The sequence below is a fragment of the Erpetoichthys calabaricus genome, chromosome 11 (assembly GCF_900747795.2).
Source record: "Erpetoichthys calabaricus chromosome 11, fErpCal1.3, whole genome shotgun sequence".
NCBI lineage: Eukaryota > Metazoa > Chordata > Cladistia > Polypteriformes > Polypteridae > Erpetoichthys > Erpetoichthys calabaricus.
Genome location: NC_041404.2, coordinates 11,487,331 through 11,511,619, shown reverse-complemented (window position 1 = coordinate 11,511,619; position 24,289 = coordinate 11,487,331). Strand labels below are relative to the sequence as shown.

Sequence of the window (24,289 nt, the reverse complement as noted above, 5' to 3'; positions counted from 1 at the left end):
GCGAAGCGCGGGTATTTTGCTAGTACTTTATATTTACTGACATCAAATTTCATCGGCCACAAATCTACCCAAACCTGTATGCTGTCCAAGTCCACCTGTAATGATTTAATGGATTCCAAATTATCTGCCAAGTCACCTGTCTTGGTTTCTTCTGCAAACTCAACCAGCTTGTTACTTATATTCCTATCCAAATCATTTATAAACAGTATATTAAAAATACCACCGGGCCCTGAGGAACATCACTCTTCACATCAGCCAATTCTGATAAGGTTCCTCGCATCATCACATCACCCTCTGCTTCCTATTTCTGAGTCAATTCTGCACCCATCTACAAATATCACGCTGGACTCCCATTTCTTTTAGGTTGATGCCCAGCCTCTCATGTGGCACCTTATCAAATGCTCATGTCTAATCTACACTGGTTTATCCTCCACATTCAGCTCATCTGTCTGTTTTTGCGTTTATGAAGCTGCTGTGATATTTATGGAATTTAAGAAAGGAAATGTGTAACAGTTACAAATGTATCCTTCACAAAGATTATTTCAGTGATACCAATAACCAGAATACATTAGCCGGCTTTGTCCTAACTGATAAGATACAATTAATGGTTGTCAGAATGACAGTAGGTGTACGTATAGTTTGGTTGCTGCTGATGCAGAGTGGAGGTGATGCTTTGCTCCAACCATTCTGGGTCGGCTTTCTCCAGCACATGTGGAAAGACACTCAATGTGTTTTTTTCTTTCATTGTTCAGGAACTCTTCTGCTTCTTCACTTTGGTTGCACCTTTTGGTTGCTGGTGGTATTGCTGTTTTCTGCAAGGCTACACACACAGTGGCCCTTGTTTGCTAGCATAAAATTAACGTTGGCTGAGTAGTCGGTGATCATTTGACTCCCGTCTTTAGCGAGATGAAGGTGTGGCTTTACGCAGGTCTTTCTTGCTCATGTACTTTGCTTTACTTTCACAAGGTTTGGTCTCATGGCACTTTTGTCCATCTCCATTACAGATGGTCTTCCAATCTAAAAATCCAGCACCAGGCTGCCCTTTGGACTAAAAAGGGGGGGTCACTCCAGCCTTTGTTGAGGCCACATCCAAGGCAACGATTGTCCTGCTGTTTGGGCCGAGTTACGACCAGGGCACTGAGCACATACTGCAGACTGATCTAGCACTTGTAATATGTGATACAGGATGGAGTGGATGTTTTGTCATTGCTTTCTTGGGATCTTTTGGTTGACAACTGATGCAATGTTTGGTCCAGTCATTGAGTTATGGCTCTCTGTTCTCTGACCAAGTGTTTAAATGATGCATCATGGATCTCACTTTGCCTCTGATTAATTGGCCTTATCAGATAAGACCCAGAAGGTGCGTTCCTAAGAGGCCCTGCAGAGAGACGAGTGACACTTGAGCTGAAGTTAAGAGGTTCTGGCAGCTGCTTCTTCATAAACAAAGGACTTGTGTGCCAAAGCAAAACAAAATGGATGATGCCAGTCTATCGCACAGTTTCAACAAACTGTATGCTCCTCACTACTCCTGAACAACCTCCATCCATGCCCCTGTATTCTTACTGAAGAAATCATTTTAAAGTCACAACGGGCATCAGTCCTACTCCACATAATTTCAAATACTTGTATCTCAGATGTTCTTTTGAGTAAACAGATGAGGTTCATGTCCATCAGTTGTTCCTCGTAGCTCACAGACCGCAGTCAGTCTAGTAGCTCACCCCCGTGTCTGTCACATCTGTCTTTTCTAATGGACATGAGAGTTCTGGGTGGCACTCCTTAGAAGACAGCAGACTGACTGTGAGAGACCACCTGGAGGGGAGGCTGAGGCTGTAGGCTTCCATCTGACTTCTCATTTCGATTACTATCTGTCTTTCAGGAGTGCACCAGTGCTTGCTGTAATGCCAACAACTGCACGCTGAAGGTGGGAGCAGAGTGTGCCCATGGGGAGTGCTGTGACCGCTGCAAGGTGATTTGATTCTTTATTTAATTTATTATGCTTCATAGCTTCAAATAATATCAGTGTGAGCTTTGTGTGAAAGCTGTGGATGATCTCATCATAAGAAATGAAGATATATTTTAGAGGAAATGCTCCTTGACATGACAAACTCACTAAATTTTAAGCTCATATTCCCACAGCTGCTGAGCGCAGGGACACTGTGCAGAAGTGCCAGCGGGCCATGTGACCTCCCGGAGTACTGCAGTGGAAGCTCAGAGTTCTGCCCCGCCAACTTCTACCTTTTGGATGGCACCGAGTGCAATGGCGGAAGGGCCTACTGCTACAGCGGCATGTGCCTGTCTTTCGAGAGTCAGTGTGCATCCCTCTGGGGACAAGGTGAGAGCCCAATGATCAGAAATACAGCCGAGCCCTGGGAGGTTTGAACAAGGAGGTAACTCAACCAAGTTGTTAGTCCACTACTTGTGCCTAAAACTTGGTAAGGTGGGAGGCCCGTAAAGGGGAAGGAGCAGCCCCCTCATATCTAACGTTTTAACCAAAGCATGTTGTCCCACAGGAGCACAGCCAGCTCCAGCAATCTGCTTTGAGGACATTAACAAAGCAGGTGACATGTATGGCAACTGTGGCAAGGACCTGAAGGGTCAGTACAAGAAATGCCAACCAAGGTGACCCACCTTCTTGTACATAGAATAGAAGGAGATGAGCAGGTGAGGGTTTCTGACAGTTGTGCTCACTTTCGCCTTCTTCTCCAAGGGATGCCAAATGTGGGAAAATCCAATGCCTGTCTTCAGCGGACAGGCCACTAAAGACCAATGTGGTGGCCATTGATACTAGGGTCTGGCACAAGGGGAAGAAGATCAAATGTCGTGGGACTCATGTCTACCAGTCGGAGATGGAGGGAGACACTCTGGATCCTGGTCTCGTCATGACAGGGACCAAATGTGGGGACAGTCAGGTACCTACAGCCTTGTTTATGCACTGTCTGTGTCCTAGGCAGTGGTGTAATCTTTTTATGTTAGAGGGCCAAGCAAGTTTCATTTTTGGTTCCTTTTGACGAAAACCAAACATATCCTGAAATGTTACAGAGGGCCGACTGTGCAAAAATGGAATGCCAGTATGATTTTACAGTGCTATGATACTCAGCGTATATAGAATTCCAACATTTTAGGGTTAAGGACTAAAACTAAGGAATGAATGCAGAGTGGAATGAGAGAAATAAAAACTGATGTTCTAGCAAAAGGGTGGAATAAAGAAAAACAGGCAGATGTTATCAGTGAAGTAGATGATAGTCAAGGGAGAGCCTAGAGTCAGGGGCAAATGATCAGAAAGCTGTTGTCAAAACCCAAAATACTAATACCAAAGAACAACATTCATAGCCAGACACCTAAACAAGAGAATGAAGGACATACCTTCGCTAAGGTTATAGTTTGCATCCACAATCTTGGACATCCTGGAAGTTCACAATGCTGACCTGTATACCAGTATTGTGATGATGTCACATGTCTAGCACTTCTCATCATCTGAGTATGGTGATCTTGTTTAAGGAAACCTCCAGTCAAAGATGATTTTTTTGTATATGTTACTTATCCCATGAAGTTTGTAGTAATGGTTGAGAAAAGATTTTAATCTGACCTTTTCATGCTGAATGGAGATTACAAAATGTCTGATAAAATAGACAACTATTGTAACCAGTGTTGGACATCAATATCTCCATAAAAATATCTCACATCACTTGTGCTGCATAATCCACATGTCAGGTCTTCCAGTCATCTGCTCACAATGTCCCACACATTTGTATTTTTTACAAAAATATTGTTAAATAAACCACTTCTAGAAAATACTGTAATGGAGAGCACTCAGTACTAGTGCTGTGACATTTGTTTAAATTTAAACCATCAGCTCTTCTTTGGGTACCTTTTACACTAAGTACTTGCAGTTTGATTATTCTGATGGTCTTTTCCTTCAGGAGTTTGGGTTTTGGATAATTCAACAGGAATTAAACCATCATGGCACTCTCAACACAGGAAGGCATTCAATAGAAGAGGAGGGAAATCAACCAGGAGTTGAAAGAACAGAGAAAGGATCTGGAAAAATTGAAGTTGAGGGTCAGGCAAGAAGTCAAAATACTGGATGATAAAAAGGGGTTCAAACAACCAAATCCAAAATGCAAAATTAATGAAATAGTCAAAAAACAAAACCAAAAGTCATAATGCTAAAGTCTTCTCAGAAGAGCAGTTTAGCTTCCTCTAAAAAATGTAAAAATAAGGCAAGGAATCCAAAGTGAGGCTGCCAGAAGCTCTGCGCCTCCATCTTATATAGTTGGGATGTGATAACAATATATATAATATAACAATATGTGAATGGCAAAAAGCATAGCAACCATAAACAGTAAGAACATTGCCATGCAAAAATCAACACAAAATGGTAATGCCATACCAAAACAAGAAACAAAATGACATCAATAGAATAAAAGTGTGAGAAATCTTAGTCTAGAATTAATAAGTTTTTGTTGTTTAGATGCTTTAAAAGCATTTTTAAAATGTTTGTTTATTGTAATATTATGACAGTGACCCCATATTTGCTGGGTTTTCGACACATTTCTCTGTCGACACGATTGTTTATAGTGATGTCATCCATTGCTAGTCATGTGATCAGACATCATTGCGTTTCTCTATTTAAATTAGCAGTGCACAGTTCATGTTATCCTAGGACCAGATAAATTGTCTCTCTATTATAAAAGAAATCTTGAGATGAGACGAGACTAGGCCAAGAGATTTTTTCAAGTTGGTAAAGGGGGTCCCGCCCTTCTCTCAACCATTTACAGTTAACGGCCCATACCCACGGTCCTTTCACCCCTCATTTGTGTGGATGCTTTTGTCAGACACAGTTCCTGCGCTTTCAACTCTTATAAATTTTTACTTTTTCCTCACTTTAAGTTCCCAATAAAAGAAGACTTATTACGTCCAAATCTTATTGAAGAATTTCATCCTGAAGGGTTCTCAACAGAAGAAATGAGTACACGGGCAATCCTAGCACTGAGAAAAGATGAAGTCAAATGAATTAATGTGAAAATTGTCGATCGGTTACACAGCAAACTGGTTAAATGCGTATCAGTAGACTATGCTGAAACAGTTGGTGGTGATCGTGCAGAAGATGAAAATATAAACTTACAATATCCCGTAGACTACCTACAACCGTAAACACCATCGGGTCTTCCACTGGCCAAATTACAGTTGAAGGAGGGATGTATCGTAATGTTATTGCGTAATTTATGTACGAGTGATGGGCTATGCAATTGGACAAGATTAGTTGTATTCAAAATTGGTCGAACAATTATGACATGTAAAATTTTAACAGGCGACAAGAAAGGTAATATATGAGGGCAATCCCAAAAGTAAGGTCTCCTATTTTTTTAGAAATACAAACAACCGTTTATTTTCTATAATATTTACATTATTTTAAAGGTTAAGGAATTAAAAATTTTTCTACATAATCGCCATTTTGGTCGACATTTTTGTAGACACTGTGGTAGTTTTAGAATGCCCATGTCATACCAGCTCGCCGCCATGTCCTTCAGGAAGTGTTGAACTTCATCTTTCACCTCTTCGTCGGAGCAGAATCGCCTTCCGGACAAATGTTCTTTCAACATAGGGAACAGGTGGTAGTCACTGGGTGCCAAGTCCGGACTATAGGGTGGGTGGGTGATGAACTTCCAACTAAAGTTTTGCAAGTGAGCGACGGTTTGACGGGCGACGTGTGGACGAGCGTTGTCGTGGAGAATGCTTACGCCTTTGCGCAACATTCCTCTTCTCCGGTTCTGAATTGCCCTTCTGAGTTTTTTCAGTGTTTCACAGTACCTGTCAGCGTTTATTGTGGTCCCAGCAGGCTTAAAGTCGACCAACAACACCAGCTTCCGGTCCCAAAACACAGTTGCCATGACTTTACCGGCAGACTGTGTTTGTCTGAATTTTTGCAGCTTGGGCGAAGAGGGACTCCGCCACTCGCGTGATTGTTGTTTGGTCTCAGGTGTAAAGTGGAACGCCCAGGTTTCGTCACCCGTGACAATCGAGTCCAAGAAGTTGTCCTTTTTGTTTGCAAAGCGGCAAAGAAATTCACGGGAGGAATCAACTCTTTGCCGTTTGTGGTCTTCTGTCAGCATATATGGTACCCATCTTGCGCACACCTTCCGATATTGCAACTTTTCCGTTAAAATCCTGTGGATGGTGATTCGGGAAACCTCAGGAACCAAAATGCAGAGAGCATCCAGAGTGATCCGTCGATCTTTACGCATGTTTTCCTCAACCTTCGTGACTGTCTCGTTGCAAATTGACAGTCTCCCGCTCCTTTGTTCGTTGTGAATTTCAGTACGACTGGCTGTAAACTCTCTACACCACTTGCGAACATTTTTGACATCCATGCACGACTGTCCATACACTTCCATCAATTGGCTATGAATTTCAACCGGTTTAACGCCTTTTGCGTTCAAAAATCGAATAACTGCGCGAACTTCGCACTTGGCGGTAGCGTTCAACGGGAGCTCCATTTTCAAGGGCTGCCAAGCCAAGATTGAGCATCCCAGTGAAGCCGTGCATGCTTGTTTGGGAGTGGAGGAAGCACCAATCACAACGGTGTGGCCAACAGCCGTACGAACAGTTTTTGTACGTCCCCACCGCTTTGGAGACCTTACTTTTGGGATTGCCCTCGTAGTACATCTTCTGCAGATAACATTAGACACCAAAGGAGATCTTCATATGCCGTTTGTATTAAAACGTTTACAGTTTCCCGTTAGAATATCTTTTGCTATGACAATTAACAAATCACAGGGACAATCAAAAAAGTCAATTTATTTATTAGAGAGAGAAAGAAACGATATTCACCCACATGCAGTTATACTTTGTGTTGTCATGATGTAAGTACAAACATGGAATCAAAATTCAAAGTGATATTGACAAAAAGTTAATTCCAAATATTGTTTTTACTGAAGTTTTACAGTAAAAGTGTAAGTTTAAAAAGTATTTGCGTGTTAATTTCAAAGCCAAACAGAGTGAAAATGTATAATGCAATGAATACCTCTAACGCAACATGAAACATAATTTTCTTTCAATTTATTACATTTCATTATTTTTTAATATGGTTAATTACTTGCTGTAATGTAAAATAGTTCTATTATGCATATGTAACAATTCCCATGAAAATAACAATCTGTTTAAATTGTACATCCACTTCCCCATATGTGAGCGGCATGGCCACAAAGTGGCTAGCAAGTAGCACCCGCCCAGGGGTTGGCAAGCAAAGCCACCAGGGGGCAGAAAGAAAATAACAACTTACAGTGAATGTTAACAATAGTTATGAGCAAAGTTAGTTTATGGACCTTTTTTTTGTTTTCTGCGTGTTGTCGACTTTTACTTTGCATATTGGACCTTGATATTTTGTTTTGGTGTTTTTCTCAGCGCAGTTGTTGCTTTCTGCATTCTCAGTCTTATTTCTAGCTACTCCAATAATTAAACATCTCTTAATTCTCATTTTGTTTGGCATTCCTAACAATATTCAAGTATCTGAATGATGAGAAACGCCAATTGACAGGATCTAAAATGAACAAAAAGTGGAACTGTGAGTGTCCAAAACCTAAATTTAAAATGGAAGACTTTGCAGCAGGATTCTTTGGTGGCTGGCCTTCGTGGATGGATACCAATCCCTTTCATGTGTGTGCTACATCATTTCATTGATTTTGTGAGAAGTGTCCAGCTGCAGTCAGGACAGTTTTAGGCCTCGGACAGATCCGAGCACTTCAGACGCTACGAGGTCCATAAATTGACGCTCCCTCCCCTGTAATATATATATATATTACACGCCCCTCATGACAATTTCAATTTTCTTTAGTTCCTGCACTCAAAGGTAGATTCAGCATTTATTAAACTTCTAAACTAACAAGATCTCTCAGTTCTGAATCTGAAGCAGTTGTTTTGGTGTCATATAGTAGAAATAAATGAAAAAAAAATCTTAACATTTTGTATTTAATAATATACATTTTATATCTGCGTTTGCCATGTTTTATTCATGAGCCTGCACTTTTAAATAAGTTAGTTATACACAGCACTCAACTGAGTAATGGCTCTGTGGCTAAAGATCTACACTGGTAATTAGAAGGCTGACGCCATATAAAAATGCGAAATGCTAAGGAAAAAGATGAAGAAGAAGAAGAAGAAATTATTAGCTGCACTCAGCTACGATTAACACAACATATTCTTATAGACTCTGAATCCAATAAATCAGATAATTTGTGTAAACCATCAAAATACCCAATACTATGCGCCGGACGTTTAGGAGCTTTACTGCCTTTGTGGTCCTCTCTGTGTTATATCATTAGTACTGTATTATTACTGGTGTACAACATTTTAATATTTATATTAACGATGCATTAATTGTGGTGGAGTTTATGCTCCAGAGGAATGACGCACTTGCCCTCAGAAGCACGAAGAGGTGTAAAGTAGTCGTTAGAGTCGCCCAGCTAAGACCTTCTCTGTGAGCTGAGCGGCTTTGCGTACCCACTGGGGACGGCTCGCGACTTCACAGCAAGTACAAAGAGACGTTTATTACATTAGCACGACGGTTTACCCTGGTGAAGCATATTTTATTTGTAATAAATATTTTTGTGTACACACGTTCTTTTTGCCACCATTACTACGGTAGTACATTTAGCACAAAAGTGTACCGCTAACACGGGTGGGGGAGGAGGTGAAGGCTTGGAAAGTGGGCGGAGTCCAAAGAGATACCGCTGAAAGGGGCGTCAGCTTACGGGCCTCCGAATGTCTCAGGTCGCTGAGTCTGGCTGAGGCCTAAAACTGTCCTGACTGCAGATGGACTCTATTGGAGTTTGTGCTTGTTGTTATTTGTATTGTAAATCACATTATTTTTGTGGCATCATCACACCACTGTGTTTTGTGTGCCATGTTTCTGTGTGATGTTTTTCAAAGGTGCCGCCATATTGTGTATATGAACAACATCTATTGCTAGTCACATCATGCCACTGCAATAAAAGGTGATGGTGCACTCAGTGAGGTGACCAAACATCAAATAAAAAGAAAGAAAAGGCTGTGTGAAATGTTTGTGAGCACTTGAAAAGACACACAAAGAATACATTTGGTTACCTTTGCTTTTGACTGCAATTTTTGGATCACGTCTTGGTTAATTGTCATTTCAATGCGACGACCTCTGCCAGTCCCCCATCTTTCCTTTCCAGAATCGCCTTTACCGCTGTGCTGCTCTCCGGAACGAGACAAGACACCATTTCTCATCACTACTTCTCAGTATATTATGGATTCACTAATTTTATCCATAAGGAGTCACATGACGTGTGCAATACTGTGGAGAGTTCAATTTAAATCATCAATCCGTAAGATTAAACACACACACACAAATGACTGAGTCACAGCCGCCATATGCTCACGTCACCCTGCTAGAGGAATGTCTCCTTGACAGGAGGATGCTCCCTTTATTCTCAGTGAGGACACATGTCCCTTGTTGCTATGGATACACGGTACACTTACCCAGCAAGACACTGTCATTACTTTTGATGGTGACATGTGGCCTTGATCCTTGTTCTCCTGGTGGTAGTTTCAGGGACATGTTCTTGTGGACATTCACTTTTGTGCACTATTCTGATTTTATTTCTTAATTTATTTCTGTTTGGGACATTGTGAGCATACAACTGGATAACTGATATATGAATTGTGTGACGTAAGTAGGTTTTGAGATTTTTTTCATGGGCGTTTTAATATTGTTTTCTGTTGTTGGTGTCTCTTGAAGCCCATTGTGTTAGAACCGTTGTTATCTGTGTTCTTTATGAAAACATGACATGAAACATTTTTCTTGTGCCTGATGGCAAAACCAAAACTGTTACTTATCAGAAAGCACTAAAATAAATGTACTGGTAATAATGAAATATGAAACAATACGATCAGTTATATGAAACTTTCCTAATGTGCATTTAAACAATATAAATTGATAATAATATTGTACATTAAATTTCATAAAAGCGATGCACTGTAAGTTTCATCTAGACTGTTACTATAAGGAAGAATGATGCCGAGTGTTTAGCTTTAGTTAACTCAATAAAAGTCAACGACACGCTGGGCTGACACCCCCAGTAGTGAAGCTCACACTGTTAAGATGGATAATCAGAAGGCACTGATTGGCTGGAAGTGTTTGTGCCGCTGATTGGCTTAAAATGTTTGTGGCACTGATTGGCTGAATGTTTTTGTGGTGCTGATTGGCTGAATGTTTTTGTGGTGCTGATTGGCTGAAAGTGTTTGTGGCGCAGATTGGCTCAAAGTTTTTGTGCCCGCTGATTGGCTGAATGTTTTTGTGGTGCTGATTGGCTGAATGTTTTTGTGGTGCTGATTGGCTGAATGTTTTTGTGGTGCTGATTGGCTGAAAGTGTTTGTGGCGCAGATTGGCTCAAAGTTTTTGTGCCCGCTGATTGGCTGAATGTTTTTGTGGTGCTGATTGGCTGAATGTTTTTGTGGTGCTGATTGGCTGAAAGTGTTTGTGGTGCTGATTGGCTGAAAGTGTTTGTGGCGTTGATTGGCTGAAAGTGTTTGTGGCACTTTGTACTTAAACTGAATTTGAGTATCGCATTCTGAAATGAAAGCCCACAGTGCCTCTTAACATGCTGGACAGCTGGTTATATCCTGATTTCAGGTCCATAATCTTTCTACACCAGTAGTCGTAAAAAAGAAAATCAAATATGGTGTTCATTCTGTTTTGTGGTGAAATTTTTCCTGTCCTCACTGACCTTGATTCCGTCCGGTACGTGACATGTAGGTCCTGTCAGTGTTTTCAGCAGGCCCTGCTCTGTTAGTTTTGACCGAGTGACGCTTCCTCCATTCATTACAGTGAGATCCCATCATCGTCCTTGACATTTAATGGCCTCTTGCTCGGCGTATCAGTGAGATGCTCTCCTATTTGCTCTTTATTTTCTAAACTCTGTTGCTTTCTTTTTGTCAGAAGTGAATCTTCTTTATCTGCTTTACCTTCACTTTTTCTTTGCAGATCTGCTTTAATGGTGAATGCCGAAACCTGACTTTTCTCCAGACTGAGGAATGTTTGAAAACTTGCCATGGACACGGGGTGAGGATTTCCTCCTGACACTCACAGTATGTGACCCCCAACAGCAGTGGCACCCCCTAACGTTTCCCTTCTTTGCTTTGTCAGCTCTGCAACAACATCCGTCACTGCCACTGCGACGTGGGCTGGTCTCCTCCATTCTGTGATGTTCCTGGTGGTGGTGGCAGCGTTGACAGTGGCCCTGTGTCATCCTCCAGTATGTTCACTTTGTCAGGATTTCTGTCCTTTGGAGTCTTTATATTGTGCAGTGAGCCTCCACCCAAAAATCTTATCTATAAATATTTTAATGTTATTTACCCCATGTAGTCTGCTGTGATGTCTGAGATCTCATTGTCATGGGGAATGGACATAAGCCCATTCACACGGGTTGCCCTTTTGAATTGAAGACCACACTCTTGACCAGTGAACAACAATTCAACAGAGAGACCTCGTGTGAAGGGGCTTCCTGTTTGTGAAGTACTTTCATTTTCCGGAGTTATGTAACAATATTTTACCAAAAATGCATGTGTTTTGTCCGCTGTAAGCATACGACTGGATGACACATTATGCGACACGAGTGGCATTCGATTTTCACATTTAGATGTTTTTGATATTGTTTGCTGTTGTCCCATGTTGGTTACCGTTGGGTTCCAGATATTTTGTTATGTTCGCTCTCAATGAGAGAGAGAGAGAGATCCATGATGATAACACGTAGTTTTATAAATAAATAAAAATACAGCGCTCAGGTTCTGTGTGGGTACAGGTGCATGAGTAGCTCCACAATAATAATGAAGGAACTGGATGGCCAGGCATTCAAGCGCGGACGTGTACAGTGACCGGTATCTCCCATTAGTGCTCCAGGGTCCATAATTGTGGTATCTGCATCCAAATGCTGCAAAAAGGAGCCTGAGCAGGAAGCAGAGGAACAGAAACTGAACATGGAGAACCAGCAGAAGGGAGAATAAAAAAAAAGTGAAAGAAAAGAGAAAGAGAAGGGGTAGCAGAATCGTGGAGGAGAGGAAGCAGGCGGTTTGTATGGCCGCCGCTCGAGGGGCACAGGCGCACTAGAGAGCAGTGGTGGGAGATGGGGGCAGGGCTCGGTGTGGTGCCCCACTGAAAGCCTGGGGTGCTAAGGGGGTCTCAAGGTTCACTACACCTGTTGGTGGATCAATCCACTGGCTACAGGGACCCCTAGACGGTAAGCAGAGGAGGGTCTGTTTTAGGGTGGCAGTAACGTGGCTTGTGAGGTTTGAATGGAAGGATTCTGCAGTGTTTTTAACTTTGTTTTGTGAATTAATTATTTAATGGACATTTTAACCTCCACTGCAGCGCACCTGTTTTTATCATGGATTATTTATTTCTTTATTAAGAGACGCTGCACTGTTTGAAGTTTTTTTGCTATTAAGCGCCTTGAGAATGGGAAAGGTGCTGTATAAATAACATTCATTATTATTATTATTATTTGAACATGAAAGCACATTATGGAGAATCACTTTGCTCCATGTCTTGCTGCTTCTGTGTCCTCATTGCGTAGCTTCGTTTCATGACTATTGACGGTCCCGAGTTCAAGGAGTGATGGCAGCTGCAGCCAGTCCACACTGTCACAAACATTGAATTAGAAACGTTTTAGGGAATCACTACAAGCTGGACAGGATACGTGACATCCACAAAGTAATGTCATATTTTTGGGTGGAGTACTCCTTTAAGAAAATGTAAAGTTATATATGAGATGTGATGTGAGCTTTGTGGAGGGCTGGAGTTGTAGAACAAGTGCACTGAATGCACAAAGTTTTATGTTGAATTACATTTTTGGCATAATAACACACACTACATAAAATTTTTACAAACTATAAGAACTACTAAACATGCACTGCATATCTCATTGTACCTTGTAAATATAAATGACTTCCATTTTCATTGCTATAAAATATGACATAACATTCTCACGTCTGTCTAATCCACTTCAGATTTGCAGGGTCCAAAGCCTATTATGGAAGCCAAGGCTGGAAAGAAGCCCGGCGTAATGACTGATAACATTGGGGTCAGGTAATGACCCCATAGGGGCTAAACGAGAAGGAGAGAGGAGTCGAAGAGCGAGCGGTGGCCTGATAAAACAGCACCGCCACAAATGCAGTGCTTAAAACAAAACTCATGAATCCGTTAACAAAGTTAAGGCCCAATACCAAAAATCCTTTCCCCGGTTGCTAGTAAATTGTTTTTTAAAATATTACAACAATTATGACGATGACAGGCTATTCTCACCAATCTTACTCACCTAATTTCTCCAAAATGACATCAAGTCGAATTCTGAGTCTACAGAGTCCTACTCTCCACTACACTCTACATGCCAATGGTTCTTTGCTTTTATTTAGAGTTGTCCAGAAACTTGGACACAGGAGCTAGCGTGCCACCATCTTATATAGGTAGGAGTCATGACACAATACACGACATGACACCAACCCCAGAGCACAGCAGCCGAAAACAACATTGACACGGCCGAGCAGAAAACACTAAATGGCAGCGATTGTGATTCAGAGCTAAGTGGTGGAACAGCAACGTCCTAAACAAGATTGCAAAATATTTTCATAGTACCTCCCAAAATAAAAGAGAATATGCGTCATTTTCTGAACAGAATATAATGTTGGATTCCAGCTTCCCAAAAGGAAGTTTGCACTGGAATGCTTCCCAGAACTCAGATTTCCTTTTCGGATAGTTGGGAGAGCCTCGCCAACCCTGACCCCCAAATCCAAAGAGGCAGATGGAGGTGAAAGCCGCAGTGTTATGCTGTTTATTAGCACGTCTGTCCATTTGTGTCTCATTAAATCAATCGTACACACAACGCCATCCAGCTCCTATCTGTGCACGTGTGGCTACGGTGCTTGGATATGCGAAATTGCATGTGATTCATTGTTCAGTAATTGTCTGTATTCCGAAAACAGCAAAGCACAACAAAGATTTTCCCGGAGACGTCCACAGAATGTTTTACTGGAATGTGGTCAACTCGTATGTGACATCATTCCCTGATCCGACATCCGAGGTAAACAAAATGCCGCATAAAATCTTAAAATTACGATACCTGAATGAACATCGCAAAATACATTTGATGGATACAATGTTTAATTATCTGAGTGGTTTGTATAGTTTATAATTTTGAAATATAGTTAAAGCATATAGAAAAAAACAAAAATGGTGACATTAAAAAAAGAATACCCTACCTTTACAATGTTTAGGTGACACTTAAGTCAAATGGTCCACTGAAGTCCACTGATGTGGTCGGCCGTTTAAGGGATTCTCTCTTCCTATGCCTTGGCGTCCATCGTGTCAGGACTAAGCTGAAGGCTGAAACCGCCGACTCAACCAGCAGCACACCCCCTCCGACTGATCGCATGCAGATACTAAACACTCTGCCTTACTGTCACTCTCTCCTGCAGGGAATCTCTGGCACCTTCTGTGGATCTCTGTGGTCATCATCTGCTTGGCGGTCCTGGGGCTCGTCATATACAAGTTCAAGGATCGGCTCCTGCTGAAGCTAAAGGAACGCAGGTAAGGCGCCTTCTGTTACATTTGAGCCCAATGTCCGTGGCTGTGTAGAGCCGGGCCTACGATGCCAGTTCATCTGATAGTGTCCACACGAAGACGGGGTTAGGAGAAAGCATCAGGACCGTGAAAATCCTGGATAGGATATCAAAGGTAGGCCCTGTTTACTGTAATGTAACAACATGACTAATAAAAAAATCAAAAGAACACGAGGCAACTTAATTGAAATCTGAGAGCAACTGCAAACATGGAAGCAAATCTGTGAACATACGCTACAATCATCAGAAATATTAAAGTGTGTTAACAGTATGAATGAATTAGGTATACAATGAACAATCAAATAATACGTTCAGATAGCAAATATGACCACTGCACAAAACACCGATAAGAAAAGGCCCTTCTGTATAAGAACTGGCGTGCTGTCGTATTACACATTAGGTCTCAATACACAATGGGAGGTCGGAAAATCGAGAGTCCACCTTATGAGAAGGATTTAGGAGTCATAGTGGACTCTAAGCTATCGACTTCCCGACAGTGTTCAGAAGCCATTAAGAAGGCAAACAGAATGTTAGATTATATAGCGCCTTGATGTGTGGAGTGCAAGTCCAAGGAGGTTCTGCTCAACCTTTATAACGCACTGGTGAGGCCTCATCTGGAATACTGTGTGCAGTTTTGGTCTCCAGTCTACAAAGAGGACATAGCAGCACTGGAAAAGGTCCAGAGAAGAGCGACTAGGCTGATTCCAGGGCTACAGGGGATGAATTATGAGGAAAGATTAAAAGAGCTGAGCCTTTACAGTTTAAACAAAAGAAGATTAAGAGGTGACCTGAGTGAAGTGTTTAAAATTATGAAGGCAATTAGTCCAGTGGATCGAGACTCTTATTTTAAAATGAGTTCATCAAGAACACGGGGACACAGCTGACACTTGTTAAGGGTAAGTTTCGCACAAACATTAGGAAGTTTTTCTTTACACTGAGAACCACAGACACTTGGAATAAGCGACCAAGTAGTGTGGTAGACAGTAAGACTTTAGGGATTTTCCAAATTAATGTTTTTTCAGAAGAATTAAGTGGATAGACTGGCAAGCTTTGGTGGTCTGAATGGCCTGTTCCAGTCCAGATTGTCCTAATGAGTGCCAGATAAGTGACACGTCTGTCCTCGGCAGCAACAGAAACTGAAAACCAACAGGAGAAATAAATCTGGGCCTGGAGCAAAATCCAAACTTAAACTTTGTTGGATTGTGTAGAGCGTTCAATGCGTGTCTGTGACTGTGAGGCAAAAAGAAACACTGCAACATCAAAAGCAGATCACCCACCGCTCGCTGGTCTTCTTTGGTGCAAACAGGGAGTGCAGCGGGCGTTTTTACTTCTGGAACACAACTGACTGGTCGAGTCTGAGCGGTTTCCGCTGAGACCACAGACCCTCCGTGTGTCCATGTGTGTCTGGGGAAAGCCGAACAGCCGACCCAATTAAATTATCACGAACGTGCGGAGAATTATTGGCTTACCCTCGTATTGTTGAGGCCGGGGTGTACATTTCCTATAAAAGCCATGTTTTATAAAATAAGGTTCCAGTTGTCAATTGTTGTATAATTCTGAAGAGCCTTTGAACCCAAGTCGGTTTTCTTTAAAGCAGTCTGGGACGGCGCCATTTTATAACGCTTTATTCATTTTGATTGTACCACTGTAGTAATGCAAATGAGTTTTTTTTCTTTTTTACCAAAATTGATCCAATCGAACCCAAAGGTTAAACTAAAAAGATGGAAATTGTAAAAATCTACCGAGGGCTGTGTAAACAACAAGATGGCCAGCTTTCTAGTGACATCACCATCTTCTGGCACCGCTAACCTACAATGGCCAAAGCTGCGTCAGGACGCCTTCTGAGCTGCCAGGACATTAAAAATGGAGCTGAAACCAAAGAGGAGCGATGTCAGTGCATCCGGCAAAAAGGAAAGGCCCATGACAGCCTCGGGCACACAGGGGGCAGGCTGAGGGCACAGTCCTCTTTTAGGCGGCACCACAGGAACTCGCTGAAGGCTCCGATCTGCTGGGATTTCTTCTCGCTTTCTCTTTCTTCTGGAGGTCGGCGTTGGGTTAGCTCCAGTAGGACAATACCCAGGATTCCCTGGGTGTCAGGCTGCATCTCTCACTTCTGTGCTCTTTGTACTTTCAGGGCAAATGCAGCATCCAAGGAGCCACCTGTGCCAGGCAGCCATGCCAACCCTCTGTTTGTAGGGGTGGTGCAACACAGAAACGGCCACAGCTCTGTAAGTTCTCACCTTCATATCTTCAACGTTTCCCCTTCGTGTCTCGCTTATGTGCTGATCTGTCAGCCTCAAAGAGCTGAACGGGTTTGTTTGTATCTAAACTCCTCAGGGGGGTACACCTCCAGCTCCAGTGGGCTCACATCTGGGCACATCTGTGGCTCCACCTCCCACCAACATGCGACTCCCTGCCCCTCCTGCAGTGCCCACCAACAGAACCACAATGGAGAAGCTGCACCAAGGACCACCCAGCCGCCCACCCCCTCCATGTCCCATCAAGAGGCCTCGGCAGGTAGGGCAGGTGATTGGGGGTGTCAGTGGGGCAAATTTGGAAGGGGGACTTCCAGGGGGCCTCACTTTTTGTGTTACTAAGGACTGGCAGATCCTGACATCATACAACTGAACAAACGAACGAACGAACGAACAAAAGAAAGAAAGAAAGAAAGAGATCAGAGCATCATGGACATCCAAAAGGTGCCACTGCACTGCCTTTACAGCAGATGTGATTTCTATTTCCTGTGCCCCATGTCTAATTTATAAAGGTCATGCCAATCTGTATGCCCACAGGTGGCAACCATGGTAGGGGCTTCAGAGTCGGACCACTAGTGAGGTTTCTGTCCAACGTGATCTTGATGGAGGGAACACTCGCCTCTACTTCTTTGGATGTTCTTTAGTCACCTTACCCACCTGCTGCACAAGTGTGGCTCCTCTTTATGTAAAGTGTGACGAGTGCCAGTGATGGTGCCACATGTTAACAGTTATTTAGTTTCATTATTGCCATTTAAAGCACAGAGATAACAGGATTGGCATGTCCCAGATTGGCTTTGCTTTTAAGCTGAACGAACCCTCAGTGCCAACCACATATCACAAGCTTAGAGTGATTCTGACTTTCTTGCTTTGCTGGGTGGCATAAATGTGGAACCTTGCTTGGGTTGGCAGTACCCACAGAATATTGCCAGATGTAACCCAAAATTCAGTTTAGCAGGTCAGTGACGTATGGGCAGGTGATCCCTGTGCCAGGGGTCTGTGAAAAGTTTAGTAGCCTTCCTTGTCCAAAGCAGCTCTAAGCTGGGTGCCCCATGCTTATGCTATACCCTGACATGTTATCATGCCAGGACAAGCTGGACCCCACAGGGTCAGACGGCCCGTGTAGTAAGAGGCCCGTTTCTCACACTGCCTAACATAATATTGTCTGACCGGCTGCATCCAGTTCAGGGTGGCACGGGAGGATGGGGGGTTTGAACCAAAGCCTGTCCCTGCAGCACTGGGCACAAGAGCAGTTTTGCCAGTGAGTTATACACACCGCTTGTGCCCCCAGTGTAACTCTTGCCAAAGACCCTTTCAGTTTACCCACTGCAGTGCCTGTGCTGAACCCTCACCCCCTGGTTAAGTCTGCCCACCCATCGCAGTGTAAACAGTTGCATGCGCCCTCATTTTTCTTTAATCTTTTTCTTCAGGATGAAGCTGAACACAAAAGATGAAGAAGAATCTGAAGGATTTGTTGCACTTTTTTTCATATACACGTTTGCCTTCTCATGTGACTCAAAAGGCCAAAAATGATATGCAAATGCAATTTTCTGGAAACGGCTTTTTTTCTAAATTATATTTATATGGTTGGACATTTTTTCAGCAAGTCTGTCAAACGTAAAGCAAAAACCTTGGGACTCTTGGGCTTCTCTGGCGGTTGGTGTCCAGCAGAGGGTGCTGTTTCGCCAGAGTTCACACCTGCTCTCCAGAAGGCTGACCGCGCCGGGCGAGTCCGGAAGCGCCGCATGGGAGATTAGAGAAGCCGCTTAGTCCTGTGAGCGCTCCTCAGCTTCGGGCTCGTAACGAGGAGATCACTTGTGAAGACCACTTGACAACAAGCTGACAACAAGCGAGAAGCGCATTGATCTTCACTACCGTACAACTCACCGGTAAGCCGTCCGTCTGTTGAGCAACGTTCAATCCACTGTACTTTTTTAATAGTCATTTTTACAGATTGAACATAATTTTTTATCAATAAATTCTGAAAACAATGTAATTTCTCAATAAAGACACTTTACTCCTCGTATCATTTGTGCGGCTTGTGTTTGTAAACTGCAGAAGGTAGGCTGCTCCAGACAAAGCGGTGTAGACCACGCAGGCCGCCAGGTGGCGCAACGGTTTGGCACGCAGATCTCGGAGTTCTCGCCCGCTCTCGCTCAGCCTTTGTGCACTTGACTAAAGTTGGCTACGCCCTGAAGTTGACTACATCAGCAGCGTACACATAGACATATATAGTTAGACGCCGCATTCACTGTGTGTTTCCCAGTCTAGTAATTATATATCTATGACCGTACGCACGAACGCGTCTCATTCAAATCTACGGTGGCCGAGAAGGGCTAATCAAATTTACATTTCTCAAAACAAATTTACAAATCGATCAGCCGCTCCGCTCTGCCCCAAAGTGCTCCCGTGCAAACCAACCTCCGTCCCCTGGAGATCTCCGTGTGCCGAATCTGTTTCTGAAATTGGGATTTCCGCAAGATTCAGTGAAACCCCAGTTTGGGATTGTTTGTTTTTAAATGTTTGAGGGTTTATGGCACTAGCATTTTTCATGCTCAGATAATTATTTGCAGTATATTTTGCAAAGACAAACGACTTGTCTTCCTTGTGCTTAACGTTAGCGGAGATGGGAGAAATACGTTTTTACACGTATTCGTTATTTTTTTCTTAAAATAGCCAGGAACTTATATTTAGAATGTTAGTAAAATGCCCCTTTACTGTATTGTCCAGTAGAGAGACAGATGTTATTTTAAAGAAATACGCGAGATTGGGTTGATCCATCCATTACATTACATTAACCAGGTAACAGGTAAGTAAGACACAACCTTCCTTTGAGACAACAGAAGTTACTGGTTTTACACATTTTTGGGACGGATGGATAGGAAAAAAAGCTCTTTTTGCTGGACCTTACATCCTGGAGTTTTTCCAGGACGCAAACTTGAAATAGATAGATAGATAGATAGATAGATACTTTATTAATCCCAATGGGAAATTCACAAGCTGTGCCAATATGGAAAAAGAACGGGATGGGGGAGTGCATTGGAAAACGTGGGCCACAATTGTCTTGGAAATACAAAGGTGGAAAACTACGAGGAACGACCTGAGGAACATCTCCTTACCTACTTGACACTTGGGTTCAACACGTCAGTAAAAATCCATTTCATATGCTTGTCTTTGGAGTCTCGCCTAGAACAAGTACTCATCAAAATTAAGGTGCCAGAGAAATTCTTCAGAGCGATGCCACTGGGGAACCAAACCATCTACACGATGGTTCCAGAAAGAGCCTTTATTTGTGTAGATCAGCATCGGGTTCCATAAATACGAAGAGATGGTAGCAGATTTGTGAAATCCCAGTGGGTTCCTGATTTTAAAAGGACTAACTGCATCCAATAACACTGGCTGGGTTTGAGTTTTCTTGATCTGCCAGAATCTCCCTAAGTTGTCTACTGGTCATTAAAGATTTCGGTTTTGTCCACCTTTTCAAAATCCCAAGTACCAAATTTATATGCAAAGAACCCTTCCCAGAATGAAACGGTCCTTTGTCAAGCAGCGGCTCAACTGTATGCGAAAGCAACACAACCCAGCAAAGTGCCCTTACCGAAGCGGCGTTTTAAAGAGTGGGCTGATGGAGAGACGGGGACATCACTCAGACGGGTTCAAGTCTGTGCTAATGAAAAACATTCGGGGGATTAGAAGAAAAAAAACCTACCCAGTAACTATTTCTGTAAGTAATAATATTTAAAACAATTTGGTGTAATTTAGAATCTTTACAAGTCTAAACAATTAGCTTAAAACATTTTCTTTAGACTTAAAAAACACTCCGAAAGGTTAATTAAAAATGCTGTGTTTAAAACTTTATTAAGTACATTTAAATCACAGTCATAATACAGTACGTAATTACATAACCTTGAGAGAATCTGTGATTTGGTCATATAAATAAATTTAAGAATGACACGTTAGAAATATACAAAAAGTACAGTTCAGCGGAATTAAAATGTTTGAATGCTACAAAAAAAAGGACACATTAAAACATGAAATGATTTCCTTTGAGTCTGTCTGCTTGTGCAGGCACCGCTGTTAACGTTGTAACCCTCGACATGTAAACAGACGTTTTTAGATTTGGATCAAGTCTCCTGCTCGTCAGTATCGGTTAGGATTCATCAGGCGCTCGCCCACCCATTGCTAAAGTGTCCTCCGGGTCTCGAAGTCCTGCTAGCTGGACGGCTCATAGCAATCACGCCGTCAACAACTGAGGGGCTGCAATTTGCGTCAATCAGAACCCTATTCGACGATCTCCCTTTTCAAATTTGCGCAAACGGTTTCATTAAGGCGATCCAAACGCATCGAACAAGCTCGAGCATCTTACTTCGATTTAAAGGCAACTAATTTTTTGGTAAATCGTGCATTACTGTAATTTTGAAACGCAAATAAATTCTTCGACGGATAGTTTCATAATTAATTCATATAATTTAACATTGTAATTTCTTGATACTGAAAAAAGGCACCACATTTCGAATTAAAATGATGAAACTGGAGCGTATACAGCCTTTCCATTCTGTTCTGTTCAATGCTATCTCAGCCTGTGCTGTCGGACGTCAGGCGTGCAAATCAGGATTGATCTCCGGCCACGCCCATTCTTATAGTCCCGCCCCAGCGCTGACTTCACTGGCGCGTACTGTCTTGACAAACCCCGCCCATTTCGCAACCGGCCAATTCCATTACAACTTTGAAGACAAACGAATGAAAGGCAAGCGAGGGAATCCTGAACGGCCAGTCGGACTCTCTGCTCAGAGGGCGGAGCTTGGAGCGCGGCGTCACGTTTTCTTATAGCTCTCTTAACACGCCTTTCATTTTTAGAGTATCGCTTTTTCCAAGCATTGAGTAGGAATGTCGCAGTGTGCATCAAATGTGAACTAAGAGGCGACGGTGGATGGGCTTTCAGAGTGCCGCAGTGTTCTACTAATTCATCCATTAGGCGAAGTAGCTATAACTTAAGGAGACTGCGAACAGCAAAGGGAATAAAAAGTGATTATCCCTGCAGTTTTGTACCAGTTTATGCAAGTGTATTTTGTTTACGCCATAGTAACTAATATCGTTTATGCCAAATTCACTGATCTTTTAAAAAGCTAAAAATGAAGCACGCATTTGTAACACAAGAGAGAGTTCTCTTGTACAGTCACAGCCAGCATCATTTCTGCACAACACTGGATAAGCAGGATAAACGTTTTCAAAAGATACAAGTCAGACTGGCATATTTTATAACTGAATCACGTCAGAATTACTCCATTTTCCTTGAATCCATAGTGTTCCTAAATGTAAAAGAATAGAACAATGTACTTGTATGTAATATTCTGTGGACATAAATATCATTTAAAGGGCATGACCCAGAGCGTTTTATACTCCTCTTTCATGCTAGTGGCCACAAGGTGGTCACCTTTCTACCCATTTCCTGGAGATAGTTTCTTAGTGTTGTCTTTTACAGCGCTGAGCAGCCACTTCCAAATAACCCAAACCTCCAAGGTTAAAGCCGACTGGATTATGGTGAGACAAATTCAAAAGCAAAGAGGCAGAATGACCCAGGCTTCTGCGAAGATGAGGATGAGCTCACATGTACTTACGAAGTCGATCAGACAGAACAGGAGCAAACACACAGTAATTAACTCACTGACTTGAGTGTATAAAATCTAACGGAATAAACTGCTTGGCAAAATGAAAAAAGAGAATATTGCACAGTATGCATTCTGGGATTTGGGACATGCAAACCGTGAACACAGTCTGCTTTTAACATTTATAAAATGCACTCACGGCAACTGTAAGCTGCTAATACTATTTGTACTTTACGCTTTGTTTCTGCCAACTGCTATTATGAGTGAAAAACATTAGGCCATCATCATCATCCATACAGGCAGGCTATGGCTGGAGAGAAAAGCTTTGAACAAATGTAGAAAGGTTAAGGGGCTGCATCACAACAGCAATGGCCTGATTTTTGCAGTCAGCTTTCAAGCAAAGTGAAGCTATAGTTACTTCCTCTGTCTTCAGAAATACTAACTAGTGGATTCTAGAGGTGGAGACATGTCAGCCATGGAGCATCAGCCAGTAAGCAATGGTAACTCACATTCACTGGAAGAGCTGACCTGCCTCTCCACAGTCCTTTGGTTCTTACACTCTTCCATTTTAGCATGTATGTCTCTTCGCTTTTCAAAGAAGTCAACTAAAGGAGCTTCAGTCAACATGGAAGCCAGAATTTGCTCAAAGGTGATGGACCAATCCGTGTCGAGACTGCTGCCCCTTCGCTGGTTCTTGCAGCCAATCAGCACCGTGTCATCTGATAGGTCCTCGCACTGCAGGGAGCCAGAGCTCACCACTGAGTACGACGACACCGAGGTGTCATCTTTGCCCTCCTCGTCCGTTGGTGTTACTTGATTTCCGTCTTCTTTTTCCTCCAATGCTCCCAAATCTTGGCTTTTGACAGGCTGCTCCCTTGCACTTTCGGGGAGTGGCGGACTTACAGATTTTGTGCATTCTGGCACGGCACCAGTGCTCACTTCGCTCTTGTCTTCGGGCTTCTTTACAGAATTGTTGGTGAACTTCTTGCCGACCTCTCCAATTCTCAACAGGAGGCTGGCGACCGTGGCGATCGAGTGGTAGAGCTCCTGTTCAGCTGGGTCTTCACTGAACATGTTGTAGAGGGTCTTGCAGAGCTCAATAAACTGTTCCTGGAGAAAAGCAGACAAAGTTTAAAAAACATTAATATTATATCTGATCCAAAAGGAGGAAATGCAGTTAAAGGGGATTTTAGAAGTACACTTTGACTTATTAGACCATAAACATGTAGTTTTGTTTAGAAATAAAATATTAAGGCAGTAAGGATTTTCTGCTTTGTATATCAGACTGCCAGGTCTGAATGCCAACCCACTTTCCGTCTTTATGAAGGCCATACATCTGGTACTTGGTTTCTTACTACAACCCAAAGATGGACAGACTGCACTAACTGGCATCTGTGCAAGGAAGGGCAGCCGGGATTTTAAATCAGGAGAAACTGAGAAACATGGTGGAGACATTCGTAGGAAATAAGCTGGAACCTCACGCTGGGGCTAGTGCTTGCTGCCATGGGGCATCATATCAATGATGGTGGACAGAGCGACAACAATTGTCAATGCTGTGATAGTGACGGTGTGCAGGTTGGGAACAGTATAAGGCCAGGCACGCCATGTTCCCACTTTGGCCGTTTTTGTATTGGAGGCATTTCCTGTGTCTCCTAAAACAGGAAGGTAAAGTCATCAGTCTTGCTAGCCTCTTTTAAAGTATTTTGTTTTATTAAAATGAACCTGTGGCAGTGATGCCAAGAAGACTCCGACTTCAGTTCTTAGCAGTTGGCAAGCGTGCAGGGGTCAGCACAAGGC

General features: G+C 42.7%; 2 protein-coding genes across 2 annotated transcripts in view; one reads left to right on the top strand and one right to left on the bottom strand.

Moving 5' to 3' along the window:
* Positions 1-18,912, top strand: part of adam19b (ADAM metallopeptidase domain 19b) — a 58,258-nt gene extending 39,346 nt beyond the window's left edge. Inside the window, exons 13-22 of the mRNA XM_028812669.2 lie at positions 1,877-1,966; positions 2,137-2,332; positions 2,511-2,619; positions 2,708-2,909; positions 11,006-11,083; positions 11,168-11,276; positions 14,491-14,602; positions 16,769-16,862; positions 16,972-17,151; positions 18,317-18,912. Of these exons, the coding sequence (XP_028668502.2) occupies positions 1,877-1,966; positions 2,137-2,332; positions 2,511-2,619; positions 2,708-2,909; positions 11,006-11,083; positions 11,168-11,276; positions 14,491-14,602; positions 16,769-16,862; positions 16,972-17,151; positions 18,317-18,340 (1,194 nt within the window). The 3' untranslated portion in view covers positions 18,341-18,912. The remainder of the gene's footprint in view (positions 1-1,876; positions 1,967-2,136; positions 2,333-2,510; positions 2,620-2,707; positions 2,910-11,005; positions 11,084-11,167; positions 11,277-14,490; positions 14,603-16,768; positions 16,863-16,971; positions 17,152-18,316) is intronic.
* Positions 18,913-20,724: 1,812 nt separating this feature from the next.
* Positions 20,725-24,289, bottom strand: part of LOC114660160 (TBC1 domain family member 9B) — an 81,751-nt gene continuing 78,186 nt past the window's right edge. Inside the window, exon 22 of the mRNA XM_051933757.1 lies at positions 20,725-23,602. Within this exon, the coding sequence (XP_051789717.1) occupies positions 22,976-23,602 (627 nt within the window). The 3' untranslated portion in view covers positions 20,725-22,975. The remainder of the gene's footprint in view (positions 23,603-24,289) is intronic.